Raw genomic sequence first — 13,382 nt, forward strand, 5'->3', positions numbered from 1 at the left:
TGTTCATTGAATTCTTAATTTTGGTTATTGTATTTCTTCAGTTTCAGAATTTCTTTTTTTTTCTTTTTTTTTTTGAGACAGAGTCTCGCTCTGTCGCCCAGGCTGGAGTGCTGGAGTGCAGTGGTGCGATCTCGGCTCACTGCAAGCTCCGCCTCCCGGGTTCATGCCATTCTCCTACCTCAGCCTCCCGAGTAGCTGGGACTACAGGCGCCCGCGACGTCGCCCGGCTAGTTTTTTGTATTTTTTTAGTAGAGACGGGGTTTCATCGTGTTCGCCAGGATGGTCTCGATCTCCCGACCTCGTGATCCGCCCGTCTCGGCCTCCCAAAGTGCTGGGATTACAGGCTTGAGCCACCGCGCCCGGCCTGCTTTTCTTAGGCATCTGAAAGCACTAGCAATCTAAGTTCACTTTAATCCAATTTCCAAGCCATCCAAATGACTCAAAACTGGAATATAGTCTGTACAAGGAGTGTTTACTTTGAGTTCACCAGTATTCACAGGGCAGCCCTTTGGACTTCTAAAGTAAGAGTGTTCTCAGGGTCTCTACCCCCGATACGGCCTAGATTCCAATTTTTGTCCCTCTATACTAGCAAGACCAACAAAAAGACTGCCAATCTTCTTAGCTGCCTATCCTGATCAGTAAATGTGCCCTGGGCAAAAGTGGCCCTAAATACTAAACTCAGCTCTCTGAATTTCTGTCTTCTTCTAGACTGTGGCCTGGAATTTCCTTCTTCTTCCAAATCTTGAACTGGAAACTCTTGACTAACATTAAATAACACCTTCAAACAGATTTTTAAATCTATATTTTATCTATTTTTTCCAGTTGTTGGAGGAAGATTGTCCAAATTACCTCATCTGTCATTTCTAGAAGTAGAAGTCTTTCTACCATACAACACTGCACTATATAGTATGGCTTTATTATGCTTAACTTACATGTACTCCACTATATGTATTTAGCCCTGCCTCCTAAATATTAAAATTGTATTTTGTGCATGTGCTCTATTATATATGGCACATTACTACATATGTTAACATATTCTTATATATTACTATATAAGGATAGATACTTGAAATCATGTATCTTGTAGTTCTTGGACAATTTAAGGGTTTACAAGGGTGATTTTAAAATTTTATACCATTTTCATTATTTATTGACTTTGGAATCTAACTCCTAAGTAAGACAAGACTCCACTATACCAGAAATGTTCTCACATGGAAGTTACCTATTTGGGATACTACAGAACATGCTTTTATTCTGAGTAGGAGTTTAAATAAGATAATATCTAGGTTTCTGTCAACTGAGATTCCATAGTTTTGTGCTTAATTTAACGTATACCCGTATACCAGATAAAAGATTCATAGCTTGATGTTTCATGCATATTTTGAAATGGCGAAAATACTACCAACAGGAGAACCCTGCCCATCAGCATGAAACGACCAAGAAAGGAAACAATAATATGCTTTTTCTTTTTCAATAAAGCCCAATTTTCATATTCTTCTGAAATTCGGCTACAATTATGGTCTGACTGCATTTCTCAGAAGTTAAATATCTCTATATGTATATGTCATCTTTACATGTTATGGAAATAATCTAAGGGAAAAAGTTGTATGCAAAATGATGCTCTCAGCATTATTCAAAATAAAAATCAGAATAAGACATCCACCAAAAAGGAAATGGTTAAATATGATATATTTACCAAGTGAAAAACTATGCTGTCAATAAAATTATAATTATGCTCTATATGATAAAAATTACATATATAAATTCAAAAGACAAACTGAGAAAAAACATTTGTGATACACGATAAATCAATCAAAGGCTTATTTCTTTAGCATTAAAACAGGAGAAAAGATTAATAACTTGATAGAAAAGCTAGCAAAAGAAATGAAAACAGTTCATAGAAAAGGAAATACAGGTATCTTTTAAGTATATGAAAATATACAACTTCACTTATAAGAAAAATGGAAATTAAAGCTAAAATAAAATATGGTTTTTATTTTTCACAATGACAAAGACAAATATTTGATACTGCATTGTGGAGTCAAGAATTTGAGAAAGCAGGCACTTTTATATATTGTTGGTAGAAGAATACATTGGTGCACATTCTCTGTAATGCAATTTGGCAATATCTGTAAAAAAAAAAAAAAAAAAAAAAAAAATTTTTTTTTTGAGGCAGGGTCCCAATCTGTCACCCAGGCTGGAGTGCAGTGGTGCCATCACAGCTCACTGCAGCCTCAACCTCTCCGGCTCAAGCAAGCCTCCCACCTAAGCCTCCCAAGTAGCTGGAACTATAGGCACATGCCATCATGCCCAGCTAATTTTACTTACTTTTTGTAGAAACGAGGTCTCCCTACTTTGCCCAGGCTGGTCTCAAACTCCGGGGCTCAAGCGATCCTCCTGCCCTGGCCTCCCAAAATGCTGGGATTACAGGCATGAGCCACCACACCCAGCCTCCCACAGTTATCTTCATTTAAGTGAAAAAAAAATTTATATTTTAACTGAACAAGAAAATCAAACAAAACCCTAGTATTCCTAGATATGCTTTGGTTACTTTGAGGAAAGGAAGAAGGGAGGAGAATGGAATCAGAGAGGTGGACATGGGAATTTAAATTCTAATATCTTTCTTTTAAAAGATGTGATTCAAAGTTAGCAAAATATATGATTTAACAGAATGGGAGCTATCATTTTCTGTCTTTTTAAAAAGAAGATAGAGATCAATTTGCTAGTAAGTCTCATGGCTTTTTTTTCCTGATTTTCTTACAAAGCAAACATCCTTATGTAAAACTTTTATATCTACATTTCTATGAGAGTTTCTAGGATTCCCTCCACCACTCCATTCCATCTCATCCTAATTACATGCTGCAGCCAGATAAATCAGCCAAGAATCAGCAATAGAGTTCAATTCTCATTACATCAAATGTAAAAATTAGTAAGGTTGGAGTCAGATCCCAAAGGGCAGAGGAGTTTGAAACCTTCTTGGATTCAAATAGCCCCCTCTCTCTATACTTCTCTGAGCCTGGGTTTGTGTATAGGCTTGAAAAAATGGAAATAACTACCTCAAACAATCTGGGAGAATTAAGAGACTTTCTACATGAAAGCATCTAGTAAGTACCATTTCTGGTACATGATCACTCATAAAATCTAGTTTTCCTTCACCTGTACTTACTCACCATAGTAGCACAATACACACGCTATACTTAAGAAATCTCTTTATGGTTTCTGCATGCTTCCTGCTCAGTTTCATTTCCTTGATCAGTGTTATTTTCCATTTTATTATTCTACTGTGTCCACTTTAAATTTTCTGCCCCCATATCTGTTATCTATTCGTATCCTACTTACCCTTCAAGTCCCAGCTCAAATTCTCCCTCTTATAAAAAATCTTCCTGACTTTGAACTCCTATTGCCCTTAAAAGCCAATGTCAGACAGTTGACCACTTAATTTTTGTTTATATTTTAAATTTTACTTTAATTATTACGAATTATATTAACAGATTTCTCTTATTTAAAAAAATACTAATAACACAGATAAAGCTACAGACATCGTTGACCATTACTCTCATTCCCAGACCCTATCTTTAGAGGTGCTGCTTACGGTTTGTAATACATTCTTCCAGACCTTTACTACACATCTACATACCTGTAAAATACAGTTTTGCTTTAACTCTTTTTTTATATATATGGCATCATATTGTACATGTTGTTCTATAACTTGCTTATTTCACATATATCTTGCACAGGGGGCAAATACTGCATGATTTCACTTATATGAGGTATATAAAATAGTCAAATTCATGGAATCAAAGAGTGGAATGGTGGTTGCCAGCTGCTGGGAGGGAAGGAGGAATAGAGAGCTGCTATGCAAGGGGCATAAAGTTGCAGTTAAGCCAGATGAATACATTCTAGAGATATGCTGTGCAGCACTGTACCTACAGTTAACCATACTGTATTGAATACTGGAAAATCTGTTAAGAGGGTACATCTCATGTTAAGTGTTCTTACTACGATAAAATAAAATTTAAAAAAATATAAACTTACATACCTATGTATCTATATCTCTCTTTATGTCTATATATCTTGGAGGTCCTTTTAATACATATAGAACCATGCTATTCTTTTCACTCCAGAGTGTTCCAGTTTATGTTACCATTTCTTTATTCATGGACACTTAGGTTTTTTCCTCATTTTTACTTATATAAATAATGAAATATTTCAGAGAGAAATGATGTGAAAAAATCCTGAAGCAGAAACACAACATAAAACCACTACTTACATTAAAGAGGTTTTCTAACAAGGTAGACATTAAAATGTCTTTGAATCAGAGATATATGGTATTTTTCATTTAGCATATTATAGTCTTCATACTCTTTAAGGCATTAAATATGGCCATTTCCATTGTTTTGTTTGGCAAGATACACTGCTCATTAAATGATTTGGTGTAAAAGATCCCATGAGGATTGGCAACACTATCTCACTGCCTTCCTGCCTATTCCTCACCAGCATAGATCATTTTCTCCATTAACTCCCGACACTAGAGGGCAGCAGCCTCAGTATTAATTAGTAGTAATGCAGATCGCAGTTGACTAATGAAAACAATACTCCTTCAGTAAAATCTGCACTAAATTACTAATCAACTTTTTATTTTGAGGGAAATATTTCTAAAAAACAAAATAGACATAAATTAGGTAAAGATAGGTTTCTCCACGAAACAAACCAATCGTGCTGTCTCTTCAAAAGGAAGGATGAAAGAAATCTGATTTAGATTATCCAGGGATTATCATTGAAATACAAGCTAATGTAACCAGGTGTGGTGGCTTGTGCCTGTAGTCCCAGCCACTTGGGAAACTGAGGTAGAAGGATCACTTGAGCCCAGGAAGCTGCAGTGAGCTATGATCACACTGCACTCTAGCCTAGGTGACAGGGTGAGACCCTGTTTCTCTACAAAACAATACAAAACAAAAACCCTGAGCTAATGAAATATAATAAGATGTATATTCTTTTGTTAATTCACTGCGTCTCACAAGTAAAGCCTGGAATAATCAAATGATGACAAATTCCTTTTTATTAGATTCTCCACATTCTTTCTGATTTTTTTAAATAAGAGGAGAGGAACAGATAGGAATAATACTTTTAAAAAAAAATTTTTTTTTTTTGAGATGGAGTCTCGCTCTGTCACTCAGGCTGGAATGCAGTGGCGCAATCTCAGCGCACTGCAGCCTCTGCCTCCCGGGTTCCAGTAATTCTCCTGCCTCAGCCTCCTAGGTAGCTGGGATTACAGGCAAGTGCCACCACGCCTGGCTTATTTTTTGTATTTTTAACAGAGATGGGGTTTCACCATGTTGGCCAGGCTGGTCTCGAACTCCTGACCTCAGGTGATCTGCCTGCCTCAGCCTCCCAAAGTGCTAGGATTACAGGCGTAAGCCACTGCGCCCAGCCAGGAAAATAATTTTAGATCAAAGACATATCCAAATAGGTTTTCTAATGGCCTTGTAGAAAACTTGAAGGAACTAAACAAACAGATTTTATGAAAGAAAAAAAACCAAAAAACCAAAAAAACAGGGCAAAGAAGTCCCCCAAATAACAAACAGAAGTAGCTAGTCTACCTATTTTGAAAACTGTCAGGTGAGACATGAAGGGCTTTCAAATATGAATCACTCCTTCTCAAATATATCTACGGAAAAGTTACTACATTATGTAGTTTTTCCACACCATCTTCTTTCAGTAAGCAATCTACATTTGAGGTTTCTCCATCTTTTCACAGCTTGATAGCTCATCTCTTTTCGTGGCTTGACAGCTGATTTGTTTTAATCACTGAATAATATTTGATATGCAACAGTTTGCTTATTCATTCACCTATTGAAGGGCATCTTAGCTGTTTTCAGTTTCAAGTACATTTTTAATTTGAAGAAATAAAAGTATAAAGACTTTTGGTTCAAGATGAAAGACTTAAACACTTGTCTTCCCTCCCTGAGAACTTATTACAGTGATAGTAAAGGAACAAAAGGACTAAACCTACAATGTAAAAAGAACTGGAGGAAGGGGTCAGTGGGTACTGAGGAGTAGATGCAATTTCCACCGACAAAAAAGTAGCATGAAACAAAGCGCAATAAGCTCAAACCCAAAATAACTTGATAACATGTACATTTTGTTCTATAATCAAAATGAAATCTCATCTTCAACATGGATGAACCATGAAGGCATTATGCTAAGTGAAATAAGCTAGTCATAGAAAGACAAATACCGTATGATGCCACTTACATGAGGTACGTAGAGTAGTCAAATTCATAGAAACAGAAAGCAAAATGGTGGCTGCTAGAGGCTTAGGGGATGAAGAAATGGGGAGTTATTTAATGGGTACAGAAATTCAGTTTAGCATGATGAAAAAGCTCTGGAGATCTGTTTTTCTTTCCTTAAGATCCATCAATTAGTTGTTCAAAATGATGCACCATTTTAGTTGGCTTCATTTTTAGACCACAACTTAACTTACTCAGCTTTGTCTTTCCTTGCTTATTCGGGTCCTTCATTCTTTCCTTCCCTCCCTCCCTTCCTACTTTCTTCCTGTCTGCCTCCTCCCTCCCTCCTTCCCTTCCTTGGGTAACTGCTTTTTCTTTTCTTCTTTTTTTTTCTAATGTTGTTGACCAGAAATAACACGCCATCTTCACCATATTACTAACATCTTCCAGCTTTTTACTATTTATGGCATAGATGCTGAATTCTTTTTTAAGACATATTCCTGGAACCCCAGTGTGGATCAGTACACTGTTATCATCTAGGATTTCTTTACATTGGACTTCTGGGGAAGTTACTCCATGTCAACTTCCTCATATTTCCTATTTCCTTTGCTATGTTTCCTTAACTTTAACTTCTATATTTTCTATTGCATTTGGCGGGGTGGTGTGTCAATGTTTTTTTCTTAATTTCCAAGAGCTCATTATTGTTTCCTGTTCCTTTTTCATAGCATATTTCCTTATTTGATGGAATAATTGTCTTATTTAATAAAAAAAATTAAGTTCTTGTGTTCCCTGACTTAACTCAGTTTTTTTCCTGTATCCATTGCTTTACTTATTTTGCATGCAGCTTATTTCCTTTTTATGGTTTGATCGTTAGTTAGCTTTAACATCAATAGATTTTTAGCCGCTGGTACCCAACATTCTGTTTTCTGTTTCTGTGTATTTGACTATGCTAGGTACCTTATATAAGCTGGTATGGGTTTTCTCTGTTTTCATGTATAGAGTATGTTTTCTGCCAGTCTCCCCTTAAACAGAATGGCCAGTTGGAAGCTCTGTTTGTTAGTTGCACTTACTGTCCTGCAAACTTTGCTAGCATTAATTATATTGTTTAAACTTTCGAAATGACTAATGCTAATAGCATAACTATCAAAATTCAGGAGACATAGAGAATAGTGAGCGAATTCCCATTTTTCATAGCACAGGGATATATCTGACAGATAATATCTAAAACTTTAAAATACATCAAGAAATAGTGGTTCTAGTCTATTACTTGGTCTTTTCATGGTAACCACAAAAATAACTAAAAAGAAACTTAAAATGACTTATAAGGACCAAACTGAGGAAAACAAGAGGCAGTAAGGATCATTGTTTTCACTTCTGTACTATTTTTTAAAATCATAAGCATGTATTTCTTCAAAAAAAATAAATTGCAAATAAAATGATGAAAACAGGAGAAAATGTAGGAAATTTGGAAGTAAAAAGAAAAAATGAATTTGAATTCTAAAAAGAAAAATTCAAATGTTCATTTATATATACTAAATTTCTTGGACAGAAGGAGAACACTGTTGCCAAGGAGACCAAAGCAACTGTTCAGCTCTAAAAAAAAAAAAATCCATGGCAATTTATTCTGCATAATATTACATCCTACTCCAGCTTTATAAAAGCCAATAAGATGGTTTTAATGAGGGCCTTGAAACTTAGCTTATGTTGTCACTAACATGTATTATACATTTGCTTTATGGAGTCTACCAGTGATAAGAATACAGTAAAAGTCAGATGACCTAGCTTTGAGTCCTAATTTTACCACTTAAAAGCCATATCTCCTTGAGCAAGTCACTTTTCTTTTATGAGCTTAAGTTTCTTTACTTGTAAAAATGGGGTTAACTACTACCTGCCTAACACACTGTTGCTATGAATAGCAAACGAGACTTAGAGCATTTTACCAAAGTTGAAACACTACAGAAATAAATTCAAGGAATAAGGACTAGCATTTCCCAAACGTAATAAAGCCATATGTATATGTTCTGCACTCTTCATTGATTAAATGCCAAATTCAGTATTAGAAAAATGTGAACAAAAAATGTTATATAAACTAGTATTATAAAAATTGGATTGAACTAGGTGGCAGATCCAAGCGCCCATCTAAGCTCCGTAACTGGATAATGTCCACAATTTCTTTGGGTCTCCACACAATGACCCTGGAGTAGACCACCTTTGTCGAGGAATGTCATGGGTGTATTTCCCATCACATAAGGATGATTTAAAAGGAAATTCACTCATCACCTTTTCTACCTGGGCTACGTTAGGAGGCACAGAAAATCACGCGAGTGACACTGAAAAAAACTTCTACCATTAGACTAATGTTTGAATCACTGGCCTAGATTGAAGTATTTTATTGCCATTTTCAGGCTTTTTATAAGCCTATGCTACCTTGAACTTTACATGATACTCTTTCTCAACACAGACCTCCATTCTGAGACCAGAGTGCTCTACTTGCTATTTCTTAAAATGCCATGGCCAATTCCTGCCTCCACATCATTGTCGATATATAGGAAGTTCAACACCTTTGTGGCAGCTGCTATAGCAGGCTGAGCAGCTCTGCCCTATGTCCCAGCTCTATTCCCCATCCAGCCACTGATCCATCCATTTTGCCAGTGCCTAACATCTTACATATAGGACTGCTTTTAAAAAGAAAACTAACAATGCATAAAGAACAGGACATATTATATTGAGAGAACCTGGCTTCTGGGCCAGCACAACTTGTCTATAATTTGACAGAATGTATGAAAGTACTGAAAAAAAGAACTAGGAAGGAGGTGAGTGACTTAGCCCTAGAGCATAGAAGGAGAGAGCACTGTAGAAGAGTCATCTGTTCACTGCCTGGAAGAGAAATGCTTTGATCTAGGACTTTTTGGGTTCTAGTGGTAAGACAGTCCCATTGTGGAGATGTGTGCATTTACTTATTACAGGTTGATGCTGTTAAATGTTTGTGTCATATATCTGACTCCCTGTGATTTGATTTCATGACCACTAAAAATCTTCTTTTGACTTCTCCTATGGTGCATCTAGAAAATGCCCTGAATAGAAACAAATCTACTTAGCTATTACATCTGTACCATACATTAATAAAACATTCTGAATTTAGACATCAGTTTCTGTGACATTGAGCACAGTGAGTCCATCCTGAGACAAGGTAGGCTAACAAATTAGGCTGAAGGCTCAGGAACTGGAAGGTCACATTCTGGACTTGTAAATTTACCAACAGAAAGCCACCCCATAGAAACTACGTGGAGTACCCCAAACTGCCCCAATAAACAGCCCATCTTGTTGCATTGTTTTCTTTTTAATATTTACACGCACACCTGTGTGTATTTAAGCCCTTCAAAACATACTAAAGCCCTTCTATGACCTGGTCTTTACATACCCTTCCAAAATGTTCTATGTACCCTGAGCAACAGCAGAAATAAAAGTTCTTAATATACACATTAAATTTCTCTCTATGCTTGTCATAGTTCTCCTTACGTTAGCAAGTCTAATTTTAACTAATTCTGAAAGTTCAAGCACAAATAACATTTTTTTCATAAAGACTTTTCAAATACACCAACCGAGACTAAGATTAGTAATTTTAGTGACCAACGCAAGTAACAAATTGACCTCGAATCAATTTATAACTGATTATATGCCTCATCTGAGTCATGAATAATTGGTGGCAGCTGGTTCCTGTTTTAATTAAATAGGTATTCATCAGGTGTTAAACTCAGTTTCTCTATGTTAAAAGACTACCCATGTCATCAATGTATAATGTAAGAAATGCTATGAGTCTGATCTTTACATTTCTGCACTCTAAATTTCAGTGCCCTGAGACATAGTCTAGCTTCTCTATAGTATCAATCTACAGTAGGTATGATTTCTCCATCAAATATATTCTCTCCTATTCAGAAAGGATCAATGAAGAAATTTATTATATTTATTAACAAATTACCAAATCGATTCCTCTGTTAAGGATGCTTATTACTTGCCCCTATTATTTATGCTTTTCCTTCCCTTCTATGTTCTTTAACGATATGATCCATATCTATTTCATCTTTCTGTCTCTCACAGGTTTCAGCCAATGCCTTATGTTCAGAGGCACTTTAAATACAAATTAAGAATTTATCTTCCACTTTTGATGAATTTTTATCTTCATTATTTTTATTTTATGTTGTTTTGCTTTATTTATTCTTGAGATGGAGTCTCACTCTGTCACCCAGGCTAGAGTACAGTGGAACGATCTCAGCTCACTGCAACCTCCGCTTGCCGGGTTCAAGTGATTCTCTGGCCTCAGCCTTCGAGTAGCTGGGACTACAGGCATGTGCCACTTCGCCTGGGTAATTTTTTTTTTTTTTTTTTTTTTTTGTATTTTTAGTAGAGACAGGGTTTCACTATGTTGGTCAGGCTGGTCTTGAACTCCTGACCTCAGATGATCTGCCTGCCTTGGCCTCCCAGAGTGCTAGCATTACAAGCGTGAGCCACTGTGCCCAACCTCTCTCCATTCTTTTTCAGGGGCTGGGTGAGGTGGTTCACACCTATAATCCCAACACTTTGGGAGGCTGAGGTGGGAGAACCCCTTGAGCTGGGCATGGTGGCATGTGCCTATAGTCCCAGTTACTCAGCAGGCTAAGGTAAAAAGATCACTTGAGCTCAGGAGTTCAAGGCTGCAGTGGGTGCAGTGAGCTACAATTGTGCTACTGCACTCCAGCCTGGACAACACAGAGAGACCCTGTTTAAAAAAAAAAAAAATCAATCAGGAGACTCATTAGGAAAAGTATAGTTAAAACTGGCACCTAAAGAGAACAAAAAGTTTTGCTACCCCAAGTGTGGTCCACAGACCAGCAGCATTAGTATCACCTGGAAATTCATTCTTAGGCAGAATCCGAGGCCCCACCCCACGCCTCCTGAATCAGAATCTGTTATTTCAAGATTCCCAGGTGACCTGTAAGCACATTAAGGTTTGAGAAGCATTAGACTGTAGAGAAAGAATTATTCGTCCAATATACATATGACCATTAACACCAAATACCTCATTGTAACTGCTTATTTGTTGGTCTTCCTCATCTGCTAACTGAGGCTTATTGAGGGCAGGAACCCTTTCTGTTTTCCTCACAAGTATTTCCTGGGTCTAACAAGACCTAAAACACACACTCGGCATTCAATATTTTTTTGCTGAATGAATGAATGAACAAAGTAAAAACAAAACTTTCAGAAAGAGAAGCCTTAAGGAAATTCATTTGTACAACATGATGTCACATAATACCATACAAATTCCTTAATTCAGTGTCATTAATTCCATTTTAAATGTGCTGCCTTCTCTACTTCAACAAAGGTATTTTATGCACTTGACAAAGCAAAAGCTTGGATTATCTTCCTTTGTTTGAGCCACCAGGGACCTCTTTTACAAGTAAGATAGCTGCATTTTAATTCTGATGGTCACAAATCCATCCCAAATGCCCGCACAAGGTTTAATTACCGCAACAATTTGGAGGTGGGGGCGGAGGGTGGGTGGGGAGGTGTTGGTAGAGAAGTAAGGGTTAAGGCAAAAACAATCCTGTATTAAGAGTACCATATGAAACCTGGAAAACACGATTCCTTGAACAGATTAATTCCAGAAAATAGCTGCCAGCAGGAGAAAGAAGAGGTAAGCGCCTTGCCTTTCCCAAGAGCAAAAGGTGATACTAGAAAATACCAAGGAGTGATAGAAGACCAGCGACTACCTAGCGACAGGAGGAAACACACCAGACCAGAACTAAAGCAGAGAGCGGTTAGAAACGCCCAGTAAGGGTGCCAGAAACCACTTTCAGGTTTGTGGAGAAGGAAGTCAAGGGAGAAAAAGGGAAAGGAAATCGTTGTTTAGGGTATAACTTACAATGATTTTTTTTTTTTTTTTTTTTGGAAGAAAGAGGGAAACAGCACTTGAAGGGAAAGAGGGTAAAGAAGAGGAAGGGAGGTTACAATTGAGAGCACCGCAGAAGAAAGCGATGCAGATGTTCGGCTCTGGCGGACCGAAGGAGGAACCCCACGCATAGGTGGGTGGCAACACCCTGCTCCGCTGCCCCCCGCCCGGTGTCCCGAGCCATTTCCTCTGCAGCCCGTGGGGCGCTGGGTGGGCATAGGAAAGAGCAGACTATGTGGGGGAGGCGACGGCGGATGCCGGGCTGACCAGGTACCCACCTTATCCCAGCGGAGCCACTGCCCGATGGCCGTGTCCAGCTGAGGGTCCCCGGTGTGGTAGGGGGCGTGGAGCAGGTTGGAGTTCAGATCCCCCTCTGTGTTTTCAGCCATGGCGACCAGACAGGTGTACGGGCCGGGGGCCGGCGAAGACACTGAGTTGGGGTGGGCGGTGGCCTGGGGTTCGCTCACCAGGGTCCGGGCGTCCCCACCTCACTGAAGGGCATTGGAGACCAATCGCAGGGTGTTTGTAACAGCTCCTGCTGCGGCGTCAGGGAACCGGGAGAGAGGGGTTTATGGCCGCCTGCTCCCCAGCGGACCAGGTCGGGGTCTTTGGGCGAAGTGACTGAGGCGACCGCGCCGCGAGAGAACAACAGTCCCAGTTGTCTGGGTCCTGGCCCCGCCGCCGCCGCCGCAGCCGCCGCCCGCACCGCCTACGGCCCTGCCCCGCGCCTTAAGCCCCGCCCCTTCCCGCCTCTGCTGCTTTAAGTCCGCGAAGCTCTAGGCTGGAGTCCGGGAGCGCGCTCCCCACCACTCCGTTGTAGCATGGGTTTACAGCCCGTCCGGGTGATGAGGCAATAGTGTACGGTTATTTTTATTTTTTAATTTGCCACGGGTCTCCCTTCCTCGATCTGCTCTCACGGCTACTACTAGGAAGCTGCCTTCGCGCTTGCCCTGCAGATCCCCAGCGCGCGCGCAGACCCCCAGTTTCGGGGGCACGCGCCGGTTGTGGGAGGAGGGGCTGTGCGAGCTGTCCGCGCACTGCCTCACGGGAGTTGTAGTTCTTTCCTTTGAGCTCAGTGGAGACCGCCGCCGAGACTACTACTCCCAGCAGCTCCGCGCCCTCCGTTACCTCCCTTTCTACTTCGAGGTAGTTCCCTATAGATGCCCTATCCCTATTAGTTATGCTGCGGTATGTGGCCCTGGCATTAAATTAAACAAGGAATGACA

At 39.3% G+C, this 13,382-nt stretch overlaps 1 protein-coding gene across 1 annotated transcript in view; it reads right to left on the reverse strand.

The window, feature by feature from the left end:
- The window catches only part of PGM2L1 (phosphoglucomutase 2 like 1), a 61,962-nt gene extending 48,824 nt beyond the window's left edge, over positions 1 to 13,138 (reverse strand). Inside the window, exon 1 of the mRNA XM_033203771.1 lies at positions 12,435 to 13,138. Within this exon, the coding sequence (XP_033059662.1) occupies positions 12,435 to 12,545 (111 nt within the window). The 5' untranslated portion in view covers positions 12,546 to 13,138. The remainder of the gene's footprint in view (positions 1 to 12,434) is intronic.
- Positions 13,139 to 13,382: the final 244 nt, after the last annotated feature.

Source organism: Trachypithecus francoisi, unplaced genomic scaffold, assembly GCF_009764315.1.
Source record: "Trachypithecus francoisi isolate TF-2019V2 unplaced genomic scaffold, Tfra_2.0 Lachesis_group8, whole genome shotgun sequence".
Taxonomy (NCBI): domain Eukaryota; kingdom Metazoa; phylum Chordata; class Mammalia; order Primates; family Cercopithecidae; genus Trachypithecus; species Trachypithecus francoisi.